General features: G+C 42.5%; 1 protein-coding gene across 2 annotated transcripts; it reads right to left on the reverse strand.

The window, feature by feature from the left end:
• Nucleotides 1-527: 527 nt before the first annotated feature.
• LOC118367712 (FAST kinase domain-containing protein 4) lies at nt 528-20,215 on the reverse strand. 2 transcript variants are annotated; one of them, XM_035751324.2, is made up of 12 exons: nt 20,092-20,215; nt 19,335-19,526; nt 18,247-18,737; nt 17,685-18,005; nt 14,003-14,177; nt 10,869-11,026; nt 10,621-10,731; nt 10,084-10,228; nt 9,669-9,920; nt 9,486-9,597; nt 9,292-9,406; nt 528-1,262 (listed from the first exon to the last, which is right to left on the reverse strand). In XM_035751324.2, exons 3-12 carry the CDS (start codon nt 18,658-18,660, stop codon nt 1,161-1,163), a joined length of 1,905 nt encoding a protein of 634 aa, XP_035607217.1. In that variant the 5' UTR covers nt 18,661-18,737; nt 19,335-19,526; nt 20,092-20,215; the 3' UTR covers nt 528-1,160. The 2 variants fall into 2 exon arrangements, with proteins under 2 accessions (XP_035607217.1, XP_035607216.1); XM_035751323.2 differs by having other exon boundaries at nt 19,335-19,697; nt 20,092-20,181.
• Between the last annotated feature and the right edge of the window lie 975 nt (nt 20,216-21,190).

Raw genomic sequence — 21,190 nt, forward strand, 5'->3', positions numbered from 1 at the left:
ATGCTGCTGCTCCAGTTTCAACTGTTCTGCCTGGGGCTATGGAACCCTGACCTGTTCACTGGACCTGCTGTTTTGAACCATCTCTCTACCGTACCTCTTGTCTCCAACTCTGAATGATCAGCTATGAAAAGCCAACAGACATTTACTCCTGAGGTGCTGACCTGTTGCACCCTCTCTAACCACTGTGATTATTATTATCTGACCCTGCAGGTCATCTATGAAGGTTTGAACATCTTGGACATGCTCTGTTATAATCTCCACCCAGCATAGTCAGAAGAGGACTGGTCCCCCCTCAGAGCCTGGTTCCTCTCTAGGTTTCTGGACTTTCTAGGGAGATTTTCCTAGCCACCGTGCCTCCTTCATCTGCATTGTTTGCTGTTTGGGGTTTTAGGTTGGGTTTCTGTACAGCACTTTGTGATATCGGCTTACTTAAAAAGGGCTTTATAAATACATTTGATTGACTGATCTACCATTCACCTTGCATCATGAATAAATACTTATTATTTGTAGATCAGTCAGTCACAATCTACCCACAATGAATCACGGATTTTATGCTCTCAAACACAAACAATGTTACAGTCATGGAACATTTGTGCCAACATGGAGGACAGTGTGTGGAACACGTATATCGAAATTAAAGCATAAAATAATGTATTCACTGATAGCATCACTCAACAAAGCTTATATTGATAATTTAATTAGACCATTCTATTCACAGGTGATACACAGCTTTTAACATTGATTGGGGCATTGATTATATGATGCTGCTCTCCATTCTCTTTCACTGAGTGTCACTTAGGGACACATCTCCTTAGCAAGAGCTCTTTCTGCCCTTGCTTTCTGCTATAGAGCCCACTCTCTCTTTCTCCCTCTCTGTTTGCTCTCTTCAGCATACAGAACTCTCAGGGGCCGTCTCCATGGTAACATGGAAAGCCCCACGCATCGGCAAGGCAACCAAAGATAAAACGACAAAGACATTTTCCACCAATCAGCTTGTTTTAAAGTGGGTTGATTAGTGTGTGTGTGTGGAGGGGGGGGTTGTTGTTCAGAGTTGTTTGAGACCAGATTGGTTTTGGTGAGCCGTCCTTGACATCCTGGCTCTCCTCTTTCCAGTCCAGTTGAGTCTGGTTCAGTTCTAAACTTCTGCTGTTTGGCCTAGTTCACTTCGCCATTTCCTCAGCAATGGCCTTCCCCATCTTATCCTTCACATACGCCACTTTCTGCCAATCAGACTTGAGCTCCAGCCACTCATAGTATGGCACCTTGGGAGGGACAGAAAGTACAGATTCAGGCATTTGTCTATCAATAATACTCTTTACCTTGCAATACTATAGCTGACAGGTTTGGAGACAATCTAGGTGGTTCTCTCATTTGGGTAAAAGTCAACCCTTCATCTTCTCTCCTCCATGACCCAGAAACTGATAAGTTGTCAAGATGTGTGTCAATTCATTAGTAAGAAGAGTGTCCTCCCCTCAATTGCCACCTTTCATTGAGGATACTCATGTGTATCCTTCCACAGGAAAGTTTTTAAATCTGCCACACACCCTTTAAAATCAGCTTTTGTTGTGTCAGTGGAAAAAACATGCACGTTTAAAAACTATATGCTACTTATTTTATTTATAAAAAGTCAGAACTACCTCATTTGTTTTGATCACTTCTTTAGACATTTATCTTGCAGACTCTCCCCGATTAACTGACCTTTTTCAAAAGAAGGTGAAAGAGGACAGAGGAGGTGGACAAATCTAATTGATAAAATGCCTATGTCTGGAAGTCTGTCACAGGTAAGTTCAGTGGCCTAGTTTACCCAGCACCACTGCAGACCTGAGAGCTCTCAGGCTAACACAATTGGCCTAGATGAGACAGAGCGGTCAGATTGGCTAACGCGATTGTCCTAAATGAGAGTGTGTGCTGGGATTGGCTAAGGAGCTTGGCCTAGATGAGACAGAGCTGCTGCTGCTATTCTCCTGGCTCCTGACTGACTATCAAGCCTTTTTATAACTGGCATCCTTCAGGGAGACAGACCAGCCTGGCCCTGCATGATGCAGCATTAAATGAGCATTAGATTGTTTTTTATAGCATTAGCTAGCCAACTATAGCATCATACGGTACACCGCTAGCCAGCATTAGCCACTAGGGTTGTCACAATACCAATATCACTATACTAAGTATTGTGACAAGGAAACTAAAAAGTCAAGAGTTAATTTATTGAGGAAAACTGTCCAAAAGTTGGAAACAAACATGATGTTGTCACCTAGAGTCCAATTATTGAATTTTCCAAACTATATCACAATATTTAATATGAGTATACAAAACATGAAGAACACCTGCTCTTGCCATGACAGACTGACCAGATGAAAGCTGTGATCCCTTATTGATGTCATCTTTTAAATCCACTTCAGTGTAGATGAAGGGGAGGAGACAGGTTAAAAAAGGATTTTAAGCCTTGAGGCATGGATTGTGTACAGTGCATTCAGAAAGTATTCAGACCCCTTGACTTTTTCCACATTTTGTCATGTTACATGTGCCTTATTCTAAAATGTATTAAATAATTTTATTCGTCACCAATCTATACACAATCATGACAAAGGGAAAACAGGTTTAGACATTATTTCAAATGTATTACAAATAAAAAAAACAAAGATACCTTATTTGCATACAGCCTAGTGGTTAGAGCATTGGACTAGTAACCGAAAGGTTGCAAGATCGAATCCCTGAGCTGACAAGGTAAAAATCTGTCGTTCTGCCCCTGAACAAGGCAGTTAACCCACTGTTCCTAGGCGGTCATTGAAAACAGAACTTGTTAACTGACTTGCCTAGTTAAATAAAGGTAAAATAAAATGTAAAAAATTCAGACCCCTTGCTATGAGACTCGAAATTGAGCTCAGGTGCATCCTTGAGATGTTTCTACAACTTGATTGGAGGCCACCTGTGGTAAATTCAATTGATTGGACATGATTTGGAAAGCCACACCTGTCTATATAAGGTCCCACAGTTGACAGTGCACGTCAGAGCAAAAACCAAGCCATTAGGTCGAAGGAATTCAAATCCAATTTTATTTGTCACAGTGAAATGCATACTTTCAAGCCCTTAACCAACAATTCAGTTAAGTACAAAAATACAAACAACAAAAAAAGTAAGAGATAAGAATAACAAATAATTAAAGAGCAGCAGTAAATAGCAATAGAGGCTATATACAGGGGGTACTGGTACAGAGTCAATGTGCAGGGGCACGTGTCGAGGTAATATGTACATGTGAGTTGTTAAAGTGACTATGCATAGATACCAGAGTAGCAGCAGCATAGAAGGGGGAGGGGGGCAATGCAAATAGTCTGGGTAGCCATTTGATTAGATGGAGTCTTATGGCTCGGGGGTAGAAGCAGTTTCGAAGCCTCTTGGACCTAGGGCGGTATACGTATTTTACTATATACTGGTATTGATGAACGGCCCGGTTTGGGTTTTTGGTTTACCTTCTATAACGGTATTTTAATGTTTGGTTTGTTAAAATGTGATACGCCGTGAGTAACGTCCATTTGTATAGGTTACCCCGCTACTTGAGTCATCCTTCTCCACTCTCTTTCCATGCTGCTTCCCACACAGACCTGGTCCCACCCAGTCACTCTAGGAGCGCATTTGTTGTTGCTTGACCACGAGACACTTTCGTTCAGACTGCATGGTCAATGCAGCACATGCAACAATGTTGATGACCATGATGTTGTTTCCACTTTGATCTTAATATAAATCCACAAGCATTCTATAATTACAATATTTGTGTGTTCCTTACATCTGCAAACAGCTAGTTTGTGTTTTCTTAGCAACTTATGCTAAATCGTGTTAGCTAACTAGCTACTTAAAGTAATGAGTCGGGCAAACGTAGCTAGCTAATACAGCCTGATACCAGTGCTGGTGGAGGCCTAAATCAACATGTTGTTTCTTCAAAAGTACCTTCTATATCAAATAGGAATAGGTGAAGCATGAATATGTTGGCTACATTAATAAAGATTTAATGTAGCCAAAGATTACAGGGTCACCTAGGAAACTATGAACATCACTTTGGTTCCTACCCAGTCACAACTAGCTAATGGCATTTTTACTCGTTGTCATGTCAAACAACACTGTAATCAAAGTGCCAACTATTATTTATATTCTAACTATAGAATTAGAATAAAAATATTTCCATGATTCCAAAAGTTCACCCAAGTGTTTTGATCTAAATCACAATTGCAACATTTGGTTAAAAATAAGGCCCAGTTTTTTTGCCCATATCGTGGCAGTTTGGAAATGATCTCAAATGAGTGCAGGAAATGCAGAAACTGATGGAAACACAGGAAATTATATTAGGTTGAAGTTGAATTGAACAGTATAACACTGAATGGAGAAAGACCCATTGAAAAAATTTAGTATAAACCCTGCAAGAAATGTCCTCTCACTGTCAACTGCGTTTATGTTCAGCAAACTTAACATGTGTAAATATTTCTATGAACATAACAAGATTCAACAACTGAGACAATACTGACCCTCCGATCCAACAGGTCCCAGACGTTCAATGGGTTTGAGATCCGGGCTCTTCGCTGGCCATGGCAGAACACTAACATTCCTGTCTTGCAGGAAATCACGCACAGAACAAGCATTATGGCTGGTGGCATTGTCATGCTGGAGGGTCATGTCAGGATGAGCTTGCAGGAAGGGTACCACATGAGGGAGGAGAATGTCTTCCCTGATGGAGGGATTGCGCGTTCCTGGTGTAACTCGGTCAGTTGTTGTTGCCATCCTGTACCTGTCCCGCAGGTGTGATGTTCGGATGTACCGATGCTGTGCAGGTGTTGTTACACATGGTCTGCCACTGCGAGGATGATCAGCTGTCTGTCCGGTCTCGCTGTAGCTCTGTCTTAGGCGTCTCATAGTACGGACATTGAAATTGTGTGCCCTGGCCAGATCTGCAGTCCTCATGCCTCCTTGCAGGATGCCTAAGGCACGTTCAGGCAGATGAGCAGGGACCCTGGGCATCTTTCTGTTGGTGTTTTTCAGAGTCAGTAGAAAGGCCTCTTTAGTGTCCTAAGTTTTCATAACTGTCACCTTAATTGCCTACCGTCTGTACGAAGTTAGTGTCTTAATTAAGGTCCGTTCCACAGGTGCATTTTCATTAATTGTTTATGGTTCATTGAACAAGCATAGGAAACTGTTTAAACCCTTTACAATGAAGATCTGAGGTTATTTGAAAGACAGGGTCCCGAAAAAGGGACGTTTATATGTTGCTACCCTAGGGTTACGCACTACTCATAAGGAAAATGTAGAATTTATATTAAATCAAAAACATAAAATACCGTCAAATAGCATCAAACATTTGAAAAATACCATGATTTGATATTTTGTGCATATTGCCTAGCTCTTTTAAATTGATTTATTTCACCTTTATTTAACCAGGTAGGCCAGAACAAGTTCATATTTACAACTGCGACCTGGCCAAGATAAAGTAAAGCAGTGCGACAAAAACAACAGAGTTACACATGGGATAAACAAACGTACAGTCAATAACACAATAGAAAATGTACTTGGACCTAGACTTGGCACTCCAGTACCGCTTGCCGTGCGGAAGCAGAGAGAACAATCTACGACTCGGGTGACTGGAGTCTGACAATGTTTAGGGCCTACCTCTGACACCGCCTGGTATAGAGGTCTTGGATGGCAGAAAGATTGGACCTGCTGATGTACTGGGCCGTACGCACTACCCTCTGTAGTGCCTTGCGGTTGGAGGCCGAGCAGTTGCCATACCATACTCTCGATGGTGCAGCTGTAAAACTTTTTCAGGATCTGAGGACCCATCTGAGGACCCATCTGAGGACCCATGCCAAATATTTTCAGTCTCCTGTCTCCTATTTTGCCCTCTTCACGACTGTCTTGGTGTGCTTGGACCATATTAGTTTGTTGGTGATGTGGACACCAAGGAACTTGGAAGCTCTCAACCTGCTCCACTGCAGCACCGTCGATGAGAATGGGGACGTGCTCGGTCCTCCTTTTCCTGTAGTCCACAATCATCTCCTTTGTCTTGACACGTTAAGGGAGAGGTTGTTGTCCTTGCACCACACGGTCAGGTCTCCGACCTCGTCCGTATAGGCTGTCTCATCGTTGTCGGTGATCAGGCCTACTGTTGTGTGATCAGGCCCACTGTTGTGTCGTCAGCAAACTTAATGATGGTGTTGGAGTCGTGCCTAGCCGTGCAGTCATGAGTGAACAGGGAGTACAGAAGGGGGACTGAGCACTCACCCCTGAGACAAGGACATCCCTACCGACCAAGCCCTCCCTAACCCGGACGATGCTAGGCCAATTGTGCGTCGCCCCACGGACCTCCCGGTCGCGGCCGGTTACGACAGAGCCTGGGCGCGAACCCAGGGACTCTGATGGCACAGCTGGCGCTGCAGTACAACGCCCTTAACCACTGCGTCACCTGGGAGGCCGGCCTTGTGAATGTTGACCTGTTTAAAGGTCTTACTCACATCTCCTGCAGAGAATGTGATTACACAGTCATCCGGAACAGCTGATGCTCTCATGCATGTTTCATTGTTATTTGCCTCGAAGCAAGCATAAAAGTTATTTAACACGTCTGGTAGGCTCGTGTCACTGGGCAGCTCTTGGCTGTGCTTCCCTTCGTAGTCTGTAATAGTTTGCAAGCCCTGCCACATCCGACTAGAGTGTCGGAGCCGGTGTAGTACGATTCAATCTTAGTCCTGTATTGATGCTTTGCCTGTTTTATGGTTTGTCAGAGGGCATAGCGGAATTCATTATAAGCTTCCTGCGGTGATGACGTCCTCGATGCACTTATTGATAAAGCCAGTGACTGATGCGATGTACTCCTCAGTGCCATCGAAAGAATCCCGGAACATATTCCAGGCGTATTCCAACATATTCCTGTAGTATAGCATCAGCTTCATCTGACCACTTTTCTTTATTCTTTTAATAGACAGAGTCACTGGTGCTTCCTGCTTTAATTTTTGCTTGTAAGCAGGAATCAGGAGGATAGAGTTATGGTCAGTTTTGCCAAATGGAGGTTGAGGGAGGGCTTTGTACACGTCTCTGTGTGTGAAGTAAAGGTGGTCTACAATTTTTTTCCTCGTTGCACATTTAACATGCTGATAGAAATTAGTCTTATCCGTAGAGCTCCGAGACAAGATTGTGTTGAGGCACAGATCTGGGGAAGGGTACCAAAAAAACATCTGTAGCATTGAAGGTTCCCAAGTACACAGTGGCTTCCATCATTCTTGAATGGAAGAGGTTTGTAACCACCAAGACTTTTCCTAAAGCTGGCCACCCGACCAAACTGAGCAATTGGGGGAGAAGGGCCTTGTTCAGGCAGGTGACCGAGAACCAGATGGTTACTCTGACAGAGCTCCAGAGTTCCTCTGTGGAGATGGGAGAACCTTCCAGAAGGACAACCATCTCTGCAGCACACCACCAATCAGGCCTTTATGGTAGAGTGGCCAGATGGAAGCCACTCCTCTGTAAAAATGGACATGACAGCACGCTTGGAGTTTGCCAAAAGGCACCTAACGGACGATCAGACCATGAGAAACATGATTCTCTGGTCGGATGAAACCAAGATGGAACTCAATGGCCTGAATTCCAAGTGTCACGTCTGGAGGAAACCTAGCACCATCCCTACGGTGAAGCATGGTGGTGGCAGCATCATGCTGTGGGGGTGTTTTTCAGCGGCAGGGACTGGGAGACTAGTCAGGATCCCAGGAAAGTTTAACACAAAGTACAGAGAGAGAGATCCATGATAAAAACCTGCTCCAGAACACTCAGGACCTCAGACTGGGAAGAAAGTTAATCTTCCAACCGGACAATGACCCTAAGTACACAGCCAAGACAAAGCAGGAGTGGTTTTGGGACAAGTCTCTGAATATCCTTATGTGGCCCAGCCATAGCCTGGACTTGAACCCGATCTAACATCTCTGGAGACACCTGAAAATAGCTGTGCAGCGACGTTCCCCCATCCAACCTGACAGAGCTTGAGAGAATCTGAAGAGAAGAATCGGAGAAACTCCCCAAATACACATGTGCCAAACTTGTAGCGTCACACCCAAACCTCGAGGCTCTAATCGCTACCAAAGGTACTTCAACAAAGTACAGAGTACAGGGTCTGAATACTGATGTAAATGTGATATTTCAGTATATTTTTTATAAATTAGCAACAATTTCTTAAAATCTGTTTTTGCTTTGTTATTATGGGGTATTGTGTGTAGATTGATGAGGTAAAAACATTTTAATCCATTTTAGAATAAGGCTGTAACATAACAAAATGTGGAAAAAGTCCAGGGGTATGAATACTTTCAGAATGCCCTGTACGTGTGCCATTTAAAGGGTAAACGGGCAAGAGAAAACATTTCAGTGCCTTTGAATGGGGTATGGTAGTAGGTGCCAGTTGCACCAGTTTCTGTGTCAAGAACTGCAACGCTGCTGGATTTCACACACAACAGTTTCCCCATGTGTATCAAGAATGGTCCCCACCCAAAGGACATCCAGCCAACTTGACAACTGTGGGAAGCATTGGAGTCAACCTTGGCCAGCATCCCTGTGGAACACTTTTGACACCTTGTCGAGTCCATGCCCTGACAAATTGAGGCTGTTCTGAGGGCAAAGGGGGAGGGTGCAACTCAATATGAAGGTGTCCTTAATATTTTGTATACTCAGCTTATACAGCAGTTTTTAAAAAGGACAATAGAGTATAGTTGGCTTTGTGTTTTATTTTTGCCATGGAAAAGAGATGTGTTATACTGACAACCCTATTAGCCACACAAAGAGAGTGTCATTCTCATAGTCTGTTAATCAGAGAAGGATAAAGAACCATTTTACTTTGTCAGGGTGATGAGTTAATTTGCTGAAGTGGAAACACTGATACGAGCATATCTCACACAGCCCATTCCCTATGTAACAACTCTGAGGCACATGCTAAGGAGATGTGCTATGAATCACACCTAGACATCTACAGTGGATGGAAGTCAATTCCCTTTTAACTTCAGAAGACTGCTGTACTGTGCGTGTGTTACTTTGAGGCAATGAGCTTCAAGCAGTGTAATGCAGTAATGCTGTGTCCATCCCAGTCTACCTGATCTCCCCCAGGAAAGAGGCTTGTTCTGGTGATTACACCCAAGAGTGTCTGGCCTGGGCTGGAGAGTATGCTGTGGTTAGGGTTTGTGTGTATGCGATAGACAGTTATTGTTATAATGACTGCCAGAACGTCTCTTTCAGTCTACCTGCATCACTCCCTCTCTCCTCATCATCATCATCCCTCCATACCTCTACAAGGATAAAGCCAGCCAGTTTGAGATGCCGTCTCATCATGGTGAATCGTCCCAGCAGATCTTTACTCCTGGAGCCATAGTTAGGAAACTCCCAGGTCAAGAACGCTAACCTGCAAAGAGGAGGACTGTCAGAACACATGCACACACACAGACACACAGACACACACACACACACCCTTCTTCCCTCACCTGCATGCACCCTCAGGTAGGGGATTGGTTCCGCCTCCTCCAGGCAGGTGAGGGGCTGTCAGGGTCACCAGGTCCATTGGCTTATTTTCACTGTCCACCACCAGCTCTCCATCTGATAGGACACAACAAGTCAGTCACCTGTTGTTCCAGCCTTACAGTGTTTGTGTGTGTGCGTGTATTCACCTATGGTCCAGCCGTATATAGTGTTGACCCCGGTACGTAGGGCCTCTGCTTTCCCCCCCACCAGATTATCCAGGGCCCCCTTCAGCCCAGTCTGTAGAGGGGAGAGGGGGGAGTCCTGACCCAGGGTGGAGGGAATCAACATGGCCTCTGTAGGCAGGGTGGAGGACAGAGACTCTGGGTGTTCTAACTGGAGGGTAGCAATGATGTGGAGGAGCTTCAGGCGATAGTTCTCCACTCGAGACAGACTGCCTTCTGTGAAACAACAATATAGCAACGCAACATCAAATCAGCAGAATCACCCAAGTCTGTACAGCTGAGAATGCACAGGGCTATGAGCACAGACCACATGAACATCAGTGGATCAGTCCTCTGCTGCCATCTCCTGGGGTGGACCAGTACTAGAGTGTGTGTTTACCTGAGAGTTTGGCAACATGTGTGTGTTGGTTGAGGGCTGTGATGTGCTGGGGCTTGGCCTGCTGTAACACACACAGAGACCACACCACGTCTATCTGCAGGAACACCTCCAGGTTAGGGAGAACACCCTCCAGGGCAGAGTGGACCTACATACACACAGGAGGAGACAGTTGACAAACACGGACTACATCCTGGGAAGGTACTCTAGCCAAATGCCTCTTCCCCTCATCAACCAAAGTTGATAGAACTGTCATGTGCAGCACTGACATGACTCTACATGACTGAGAACCCAGTCAGTTCTACACAATATTTATCCTTGAGTATCCAGGCTGCATCACATCCGGCCGTGATTGGGAGTCCCATAGGGCGGCAGACAATTGGCCCAGCGCCGTCCGGGTCTGGCCAGGGTTGGCAGTCCTTAAATAAGAATTTGTTCTTAACTGACTTACCTGACTAGTTAAATAAAGGTTAAATAACATTTAAATAAATAAACAGCATAAGATAAATAAAGAAACAAATTGCTACTCTCATTGTTTACCTTCTTGTAGAACTCCTCCCCCTTGCTGGGCTGGAAGTTGAGCCTGGCCAGTGACATGAGCAGGTTACAAAGCTGCAGTGTGCTGTACTTCTGACTGTTCACGCTGTAGTGCTGAATAGTTTAAAAAAAAAATCAAACAAAGGAAGAAAATAAGAGGATGAGTTAAAGCAATATTTGTTACTCAAGAGGGCTAGGGGATGATCCAACCAGTTTAAGATGTGTTTAGAAGTGTCTGAGTGTGTGCAGACCTCAGCGAATGCCTCAAACAATGGGAGATGGAGCCACTTGAGGAAGGCAAGTGATTTGGCGCAGCGAGTAACATCGGCAGAACTAATCTCTGGCATTCTGGGTAACAACTCGGCTGCCAATCGCTGGAAGACCTGGGAATGGTGGAAATTCAACTTCCCTGAAAGAAAGAAAAACAGAGAGAGAGAGAATTTAAAGCCCCCATGCAGTCTTTGTAATTTTATTTTGAAATGATCACTGTACGTCTAATAAATCACTGTGTTCAATTACAGAAAATATTTTTTATAATTTATTTCCCTGAACCTCCTTTGGCCCCTGAAATGATGTCTGATTGTGTGGACATTTAAGATATTTACATAAACAGCCCTGATTGGCTGATAGGATGGTCTAGAGTCCACCACTTACCCAGATGAACAGTCATTGATTGGTCTATTATATTAAGATCATGATGTGGACCAAATGTTCCATCCCACCTGAACAGGCAGAAATTCCAGGGGCCTCATTCATCAACCGTGCAAACATTTCTTACTCAATTCTGGCGTACTTGGAGATTCTAGGATTTGAGTGCACCTCAAATGATGTATTTATCAAACCGTCACAGACAAGCAACATATACACGTTTTCTTTCTTTCATTCTCACACACACACACATATACATATACATATATATATATATATAAATAATCATTGAACACTTATATAATGGTTCCGGAGGGGATGGCTGCCATTTTACGGGCTCCTAACCCACTGTGCTATTTTGTTAGTTTTATTGCATTGTTAGTAACTTATTTTTTACATAAGCACAAAGTTGCTGCTACCGTCTCTTGACCAAAAAGAGCTTCTGGACATCAGAACAGCGATTACTCTCCTCAAACTGGACAATGATTTTTCCTTTAATGAGTCAGACGGCTTCCGAGACCAGGCCCAAATCCCCATAATTCGTGTGAAGACGGAAATACAGGGGGCGAAGGTCGAGGTGCCTTGTGAGGATTCGTAGGTGAGTTAGTAAATCGCCACTATCATTGGTTCTATTGGCCAACGTGCAATCACTGGAAAACAAACTGGATGATCTACGGTCGAGACTATCCTACTAATAGGACATTATATATTTTTTAATATCTTATGTTTCACCGAGTCATGGCTGAACAACAACACGGATAATATCGAGCTGGCTAGGTTTTGCGTGCATCGTCAGGACACAGCAGCTACGTCTGGTAAGATGAGGGGCAGGTATGTTTCTATTTGTCAATAACAGCTGGTGTGCAATGTCTAATATTAAAGATGTCTCAAGGTATTGCTTGCCTGAGGTAGAGTACCTCATAATAGGCTGTAGACCACACTATCTATATTATTCGTAGCTGTCCATTTACCGCCACAAACCGATGCTGGCACTATGATCGCACTCAACAAGATTTATAAGGCCATAAGAAAACAAGAAAATACTCATGCAGAAGCGGTACTGCTAGTGTCCAGGGACTTTAATGCAGGCAAACTTAAATCTGTTTACATCATTTCTACCAGCATGCCCCAAAAAAATCTCTATACTACCTTTACTCCACACACAGAGACGCATACAAAGCTCTCCCTAGCAAACCATTTGGCAAATCTGACCAGAATTCTATCCTCCTGATTCCTGCTTACAAGCAAAAACTAAAGCACGAAGTACCAGTGACTTGCTCAATACGGCAGTGGTTAGATGACTCGGATGCTACGCTACAGTACTATTTTGTTGGCACAGACTGGAATATGTTCCATGATTTATCCAATAGCATTGAGGAGTACACCACCTCAGTCACCGGCTTCCTCAATAAGTGCATTGAAGACATCATCCCCACAGTGACGTACATTTATTTATTTAACTAGGCAAGTGAGTTAAGAACAAATTCTTATTTACAATGACGGCCAAACCCGGACGACGCTGTGCCAATTGTGGCCACCCTATGGGACTGCCAATCACGGCCGGTTGTGATACCCTGGTTCGAATCAGTGTCTGTAGTGACGCCTCAAGCACTGAGATGCAGTGCCTTAGACTGCTGTGCCACTAGGGAGCCCAATAAGAAGCCATGGATTACAGGTAACATCCACACTGTGCTCAAGGCTAGAGATCCCGCTTTCAAGGAGCGGGACACTAATCCAGATGCTTATAAGAAATCCCGCTATGCCCCTGCAACTCTTCCCTCTTTCCAGATAAAATTAGATTTTCCCCCCAAATTCTGATTTATATTTTCCCAGATTATATTCGGTGTTAAATTTTTCATTCTTAAAATAACAATTGTTCATAGAGAACCAATGAAATTAGATGTCCATATCAATGCTTAAATCACATCAGAAGAAATTTGCGGTGCAGCAAGTGAAAGTTGCATGTACTCTCAGAATTGTTTGCCGAGCTACTCATGTGTGAACCACTAGAAGTTGTGTTTGAAATATGCGTGGAGATGCACACACTTTCCCATCAAGCTCAAAATGGATAAATACCAACCTTTATGGGGAAACTGGTGCACACAAGGTTTAGAGTCCTTTTTTTGAGCACGCACCTTAATAATTGAGGGCACAGGCATTTTTTTCAAACAGCTCTTACACAAAAAGGGCATATCATCATTTTCACAATTACAGTGTGCTATTTCGACCTCAGTGTGAAAATATCATATTAACTGCACTGCCCCTATAAATCTGTTGGAATAAAGAAAAATTCACGGCTGAAATATCAGTTGACCGCAGGTAGTTTGTTGTTAGGTATATTGTTAACAAAGATGGAGAATAACAATGGTACCAGCATTCACGCTGTGGCACATCCTTTTACATCTCCAGTTTATGTGTGTGTATATATATATATTACTGCTGAGCAATTAACAGACATTTCGGTTATTGTTCGGTTTTTAAACAACTTATTGACCTACAGTGATTAAATTATTTTGAATTCCATTTTGTTCAGTTTTTTTTTTTGAGCTCAATGTGCACATTTTCTCTAGAGAAAAAAACCCCAGTATGCCCGATTTACTTTGAAGAACTAAACATTATTGATTTTGGCAGACAGCATAGGGAGCACCTATATGGAGATGAAATGAAATAATAAACTCTAAATAAAACAAATGTAATATACACAACTGAAATATTTTAGTCAAGTGTGTCTATGTACCATATGCGTAGGCGAGGTCCAACAGTAGCGGTGTGGTAAGGTCTGTTGAGGGTTTCTGTAGGAGGTAGTAGGACAGAGCTCTGAGCAGAGGCACTGAACGGCGTCCCTGAGATGCCAGAGACACAGACACCCTGCGGATATCCTCTGCCCCAAACCCTTCAGCTAGCTCTAACGCCTGGGTTGGGAACAGAGAGAGGGGGGAGACAGAGAAAAGAAAAGGGAAAAAAAAGAAAAGGAGTGTTGGGTTGAGATAGATTTGTTGATGGTGGCAAGTACAGTTCCACTCCGCTATATATGTACAGTTGAAGTCGGAAGTTTACATACACTTAGGTTGGAGTCATTAAAACTTGTTTTTCAACCAATCCACACATTTCTCGTTAACAAACTATAGTTTTGGCGAAGTCGGTTAGAACACAAGTAGGCCTTGAAATACATCCACAGGTACACCTCCAATAGGCTAATTGACATCATTTGAGTCAATCAGAAGCTTCTAAAGCCATGACATAATTTTCTGGAATTATCCAAGAGGTTTAAAGGCACTGTCAACTTAGTGTATGTAAACTTCTGACCCACTGGAATTGTGATACAGTGAATTATAAGTGAAATAATCTGTCTGTAAACAATTGTTGGAAAAATTGCTTATGTCATGCACAACCTAGATGTCCTAACCGACTTGCCAAAACTACAGGTTGTTAACAAGACATTGGAGTGGTTGAAAAACGAGTTTTAATGACTCCAACCTAAGTGTATGTAAACTTCCGACTTCAACTGTATGTATGCATGTATGTATGTATGTATGTATGTATGTATGTATGTATGTATGTATGTATGTATGTATGTATGTATGTATGTATGTATGCATGTACACACACACCATAATGACAAAGCGAAAACCGATATAGGCATTTTGCAAATGTATCAAAAATAAAATAAAAAACAGATTCCTTATGTAAATAAGTATTCAGACCCTTTGCTAAGACCCGAAAATGAGCTCAGGTGCATCCTAGAGATGTTTCTACAACTTGATTCGAGTCCACCTGTGGTAAATTCAATTGATTGGACATGATTTGGAAAGGCACACACCTGTCTATATAAGGTCCCTGTTAAGGGAATTTTTATCAATAATGACTAATTATGTATACATTCCAATCAGGACTGACTAATCAGAATACTATCATGTTACTGTATATGTATGAATTTTATTTTTAATCCTAGTACTGAATATAATGTGTGTAAATATAATCAAGAATTAGAACAATGACTGTCTGTTCCTTGGTAGAAATGAATGAACTACATCGCCAGACTGGGTAGAATGCTTATCTACACTGGCTGACCTTGGCTCTAGGCGAGGTGGGAAGGCTTGAGAACTATAGAGCCTTTCTACATGTGTCAAGAAGAGACGGAACATTTAGAAAACTCTGACGTAATTTTCAGTTTATAACCTGTGGTAAAATGTGTAAGGGGCAGTACTCTCGTGAATAAAAGCTGCTGTTTGACTTTAAGACTGGGCTCTGTCCATTTTTATAAAATAAGGGTCATACAAATCCTTATGAATTGACAGTGTTTAATTTTAAGTGGGTATTAAAACAGAGGAATGTAATTCCTGCAACAGTCCCACAGTTGACAGTGCACATAAGAGCAAAAAACAAGCCATGAGGTCTAAGGAATTGTCCATAGAGCTCCGAGACAGGATTGTGTCGAGGCACAGATCTGGAGAAGGGTACCAAAAAAATGTCTGCAGCATTGAAGGTCTCCAAGAACACAGTGGCCTCTATCATTCTTAAATGGAAGAACTTTGGAACTACCAAAACTCTTCCTAGAGATGGCTGCCCGGCCAAACTGAGCAATCGAGGGAATGAGGGCTTTGATCAGGGAGGTGACCAAGAACCCAATGGTCACTCTGACAGAGCCCCAGAGGTCCTCTGTGGAGATGGGAGAACCTTCCAGAAGGACAACCATCTGTGCTGCACTCCACCAATCAGACCTTTATGGTAGACAGAAACCACTCCTCAGTAGAAGGCACATGACAGCCCACTTAGAGTTGCCAAAAGGCACCTAAAGACTCTCAGACCATGAGAAAAAAACATTTTCTGGTCTCATGAAACGCTTTAATCTGAATGGCAAGCATCCCGTCTGGTGAAGCATGGTTGTGGCAGCATCACGATGTGGTGATGTTTTTCTGCGCCAGGGATAAGCAGACTAGTCAGGATCTAGGTAAAGATGAACGGAGCAAAGTACAGAGAGATCCTTAATGAAAACCTGCTCCTGAGCGCTCAGGACCTCAGACTGGGGAAAAGGTTCACATTCCAACAGGACAACGACCATAAGCACACAGCCAAGACAACGCAGGAGTGGCTTCGGGATAATTCTCTGAATGTCCTTGAGTGGCCCAGCCAGAAACCGGACATGAACCCAATTGAACATCTCTGGAGACCTGAATATAGCTGTGCAGCAATGCTCCCCATCCAACCTGACAGAGCTTGACAGGATCTGCAGAGAAGAATTGGAGAAACTCCCCAAATACGTGCCAAGTTTGTAGCGTCATACCCAAGAAGAATCGAGGCTGCAATCGCTGCCAAAGGTGCTTCAACAAAGTACTAAGTGTCTGAATACCAATGTAAATGTGATATTAAGGGCTTGTAAGTAAGCATTTCACGGTAAGGTCTACCTATACATGTTGTATTCGGCACATATGACAAATAACATTTTATTTGATATTTCAGTTTATTTTTTTATAAATTATCAAAAATGTCTAAATCTGTTTTTGCTTTGTTATTGTGTGTAGATTGATGAGGGGGAAAAACAATGTAATACATTTTAGAATAAATCAGTAAAGTAACAACATGTGGAAAAAGGGGTCTGAATACTTTGTTCAATTTTATTGTTATTACATTTACATTTAAGTCATTTAGCAGACGCTCTTATCCAGAGCGACTTACAAATTGGTGCATTCACCTTATGACATCCAGTGGAACAGTCACTTTATATTACATCATGATTTTTTACATCATGTTTTTTATGTTTTTTTTAGGGCTTGGGAAATAAGAGCATCTTGTCTGCTAAATTAACAAGCAAGCCTATGCCATTGCACAGCCATATGTTTCTACAAGCAAGCGTCACTGCTGAGGTTACTGCCTTTTTGAAGATCATGTTCCACGATATAATATTACCAGTTGATATTAAGGTTTCATTAAATTAATCCTAAATGACACTTGCTTTTTTATTGACTGAATACTGTGTATATGGGGCAATTTAGCAATTAGGATTTGTTATCTGTAATGGTTATGATACATTTGGCGTTGTCGGGCACTGTTGGCATAGGCCTATAGATAAATGCGCACATTTGTTTCCAGTGCGGTTCTTGTGTTCTAAAAATATATATTTTTAAATTCCTTTGAGTACCCAGAAAATAAATATAGGGTATTTGAACAGTCAAAAAATGGCAAATGCCCATCCCTAATCTTTTGCGTGCAAGGAATATGGAATATGGTGACAAATAGTTTATTAAACAAGTTTAGTACTAAGTCAATTTGTCCAAATCTGCCTAATCTGAAACATTCTGTCTCAAATCTAAAATGCTGGAGTATAGCGACAATTTAAATGTATTTTTATTCACTGTCCAAATACATTTTTGATAACTTTGTGTGTGTAGTGTGGGGGTAGTAGTATAGGTGCTTGTTACCTTATCCTCCAGTCTGTCCATCAGTGCAGGACTGAGGTGTCCAGCCCTAGCCATCAGGGTACTGACTGTTCTGGCGTCAGCGATCTCAGTCCAGCGGAGCTCCAGCTGTTTTAGCGCTGCGCTCACCAGCGACAACTCCATCTGACCCTTCCGCCCTGCTCCCCAGTCTGCCAGGAAAGCCAGCTGTTTGTAGGAGAGCCTGCGTACACGCCACAGCACCTCTGTCTGGATGGAGCGTTGTACTGCAGCTGTAGGAGGAACACCCAGAGCAGAGAGGGAGCGCAGCAGAGAGACCAGCGTACCATTCCACACCGACGCTACCTGGGGGAAGAGATACACGCACACACGGTCAATTTACACACACTCAAAGAAACTCTCAGAGAGCACCGAAAGGTTTAGTGAATATTTTGAGCTGCCTTCTGCCCTAACTGTAACCTGCCCCATGTCTCTTGCTTTCATCACTCCTTACTCATCTTCATCCCCTCTCAACCCTCCACTTATCTACCCTCACCTTTCCTCATCCTACCTATCCCTTGACCCTTATTACAACACCCTCTCCTACCTGTGCAGTAACCGTGTCCAGTATGTCTAGCAGTCTAGGATCATTCAGCAGCTCAAATTGGTCCATTTTAGCCCCACCTTTCTCTCTCCCAGCCAATCTGACAAGCTGAACCAGAGCCTTAGCTGCCTGATTGGCCTTTCCTCCTTGTGCCGCCCATGCCTGCAGGACATCCTGTGGAGATTGGGCCCTCTCTAAGAGCTCATCCAGCTGGGTGCGTTTGGGCTCGATGGGATACTCCTCTTTGACCAAACTCCTGCCCTCACATAGCCCCCTTAACACAGGCTGCCGCCAGGCCTGGGCCCACAGTGGCTCTGCTGGCCCAGCTGCAGGGGTTGGCAGGAGGGCAGCGACGGCTGAGGCCTGGGGGGGCCTGGGGAGGAGACGGGCACATCGGCCCAGCAGACGGCTGGTCATGGAGAAACAGAGCACAAGGCCTGAGAGAAGCGAGACACGTATTCACAACACAGCAGCCAGAGTCACCATGCTAACACCTGAGAGCGAGCAATAGAGAGAAAAAGAGAGAGAGAGTTAATTCAAGAGAGCGAATATCACTCAGTGTTTCTCATTCTTTTTTTTGGTTCCTGAACCTACGATCACATGTTGCTATGCCCAACTAACCCCTTCATGTGCAACTTTATGATAAGGACTATATGTTCTTATTCTCCGTAGTCTGTCGGTCATGGACTGCTGTCAACAAGCTTACCCTAGCTATCTTGAGATGCTTTAGCAATTAGTAACAGTAACGTGGGGATTGTGTTGTGTAACATAACATTGTGTCAACAATCGTGTAGCCTGTACTACTACAAACCAAATATTTGCAGGAAATCAATTAATAGACATGGTTGTGGCAAGTAGTCATAGTGGACTGAGCTGAATTAACGTCACTAGCAACATTTCAGTCTCAAAGCTGAGCTGCCATCAAGCGTATTCTGACCTTGCCGACTAGGGTTTCTGCCGTTCTAGCTATTACAATTATGAAACTCAGACTGGCAACATTCTCTGCATTCACAACTACACCTGTGAAAGGTCTTAGGTAGACATATAAATACATGTAGTTGCCATTTATATGTTTAAAGGACTGTTCTTACCTTGATAAATAAGATAGAAAGCTAGTGGTAGAAGACGAAGGCGACATTCACATGGAGCTGTCAGCAATAGTCGCAAGAAAATGACCTCAAAACTACCAGTGTCACATGATTGTCGGACGAAGCTGCGATTGGTCCACTTGTTTCAAGGCACTTTAGATCGTCTTTTTTTATTGCAGAACCTGGTCTTGACGTCTATGCGCGGAACCCATAGAATTAGATACACACAGTGGTGTAAAGTTATTCTGCCCTTGAATTGCGTTCCCATGCAAAACTAGACAGATAGTTAACAACTAAGTCTTCAATAAAACTCCCAATGCGTAACTTTTCTTGAATTAATATATTGAAAACGTTTATGTTGTGAAACTGCAAAATACAGAAAAGAATATACTTTAGTATTCAATTGCACAGTTGCATAAATACAAAGCACGTGCCAAAGTACCATGCATCTGGCATGATGCCAAACCATATAGCTAATTGTTACTCATGGTAATTGTCTAACTCCTTTAATTACTCTAATAATGTGCAACCACCTCTGTACAATAACAAAGCATATTACACTAGAAACAGTAATAAAACTACAGTATTGTATGTTTTACAATTCGTTTACATGACGCACGAGCAAAGTAATACAGCTGACGTCATACAAGAAAGGAAAGGCCATTTGTGTGAGTAAATGCAACCAACTAACATTGATAAGTAAGCAATTATATCAATAACAAGATTATCATCACTAGCAAAATGCTTGAATCTAACTTACAAACAAATTTTCCGAGGCTGAAGCGTGACAAGAAATAACTGCACTGAAAGACCTGCACCGTGCAGAACGACTACTCTACTTCCTGTTTCCGTACAGTCTTTCTAAGTACCAGAAAGTTCCACCAGGGAGCAATAAACATCATGGAACACAATGAAAATCCATCTTAACCACTGTAATACAATCATCTGTTACCTTCTAACAGGACGCCAGCACAAGAGTACTTAAAAGTAAAAATACTTTAAAGTACTACTTAAGTAGGTTTTTGGGGTATCTGTACTTTACTATTTATATTTCTGACAACTTTTACTTTTACTTCACTACATTCATAAATAAAATAATGTATTTTTTACTCCATACATTTTCCATGACACCCAAAATAAATCGTTACATTTTTGAATGCTTAGCAGGACAGGCAAATGATCCAATACATGCATTTATCAAGCAAAGATCCCCGGTCATCCCTACTGCCTCTGGTCTCTAGTACTATTTTACTGGGTGAGATTCACTTTTACTTGAGTCATTTTCTATTGAGGTATCTTTACTTGCACTGAAGTATGACAATATGGTATTTTTTCCACCACTGAATACACAGTTAACAGCCCATTAAGAAGTGTTCAATTGCTAAGTCTCTCAATTGAAATTTAGTAAATGTTTTGAAACACATTTCATAGTCTCAAAACTGTAAAACGTCTCACTGTTTTCCATCAAATTGCAAAACCTCTCAAAATAAATGTTATACTTTCATGTGATATTTCCTATAAGCCACATTTACAAATGTAAAAGCTGTTGATAAGTCAGAAAAGTCTAACAATTACTATGCTAAAACACCCCTTTGGGAAGATTTATATACATATTTTTACATTTGACATTTTAGTAATTTTGCAATGCTCTTCTCCAGAGCGACTTACAGTAGTGAGTGCATACATTTCCATACTTTTTCGTACTTTTTTTGCACTTTTTCGTAGATTGTTTCCGCCAATCATCCGTCCCATGACATCCCATGATAATAAAAGCAAGAAACAAACACCAGACAGTACCAGTCAAAAGTTTGGACACACCTACCCATTCAAAGGTTTTTCTTTATTTTTACTATTTTCTA

The sequence above is a fragment of the Oncorhynchus keta genome, chromosome 34 (genome assembly GCF_023373465.1).
Source record: "Oncorhynchus keta strain PuntledgeMale-10-30-2019 chromosome 34, Oket_V2, whole genome shotgun sequence".
Taxonomy (NCBI): domain Eukaryota; kingdom Metazoa; phylum Chordata; class Actinopteri; order Salmoniformes; family Salmonidae; genus Oncorhynchus; species Oncorhynchus keta.

Excerpts from the sequence above, each read along its gene's own strand:
- LOC118367712 (XM_035751324.2), bottom strand. The coding sequence starts at position 18,660 with ATGACCAGCCGTCTGCTGGGCCGATGTGCCCGTCTCCTCCCCAGGCCC. Across the intron at positions 14,178-17,684 it reads TGGACAGACTGGAGGATAAG|GCGTTAGAGCTAGCTGAAGG; the intron begins GTAACAAGCACC and ends TTCCCAACCCAG. Across the intron at positions 1,263-9,291 it reads CTGGCTTTATCCTTGTAGAG|GTGCCATACTATGAGTGGCT; the intron begins GTATGGAGGGAT and ends GTCCCTCCCAAG.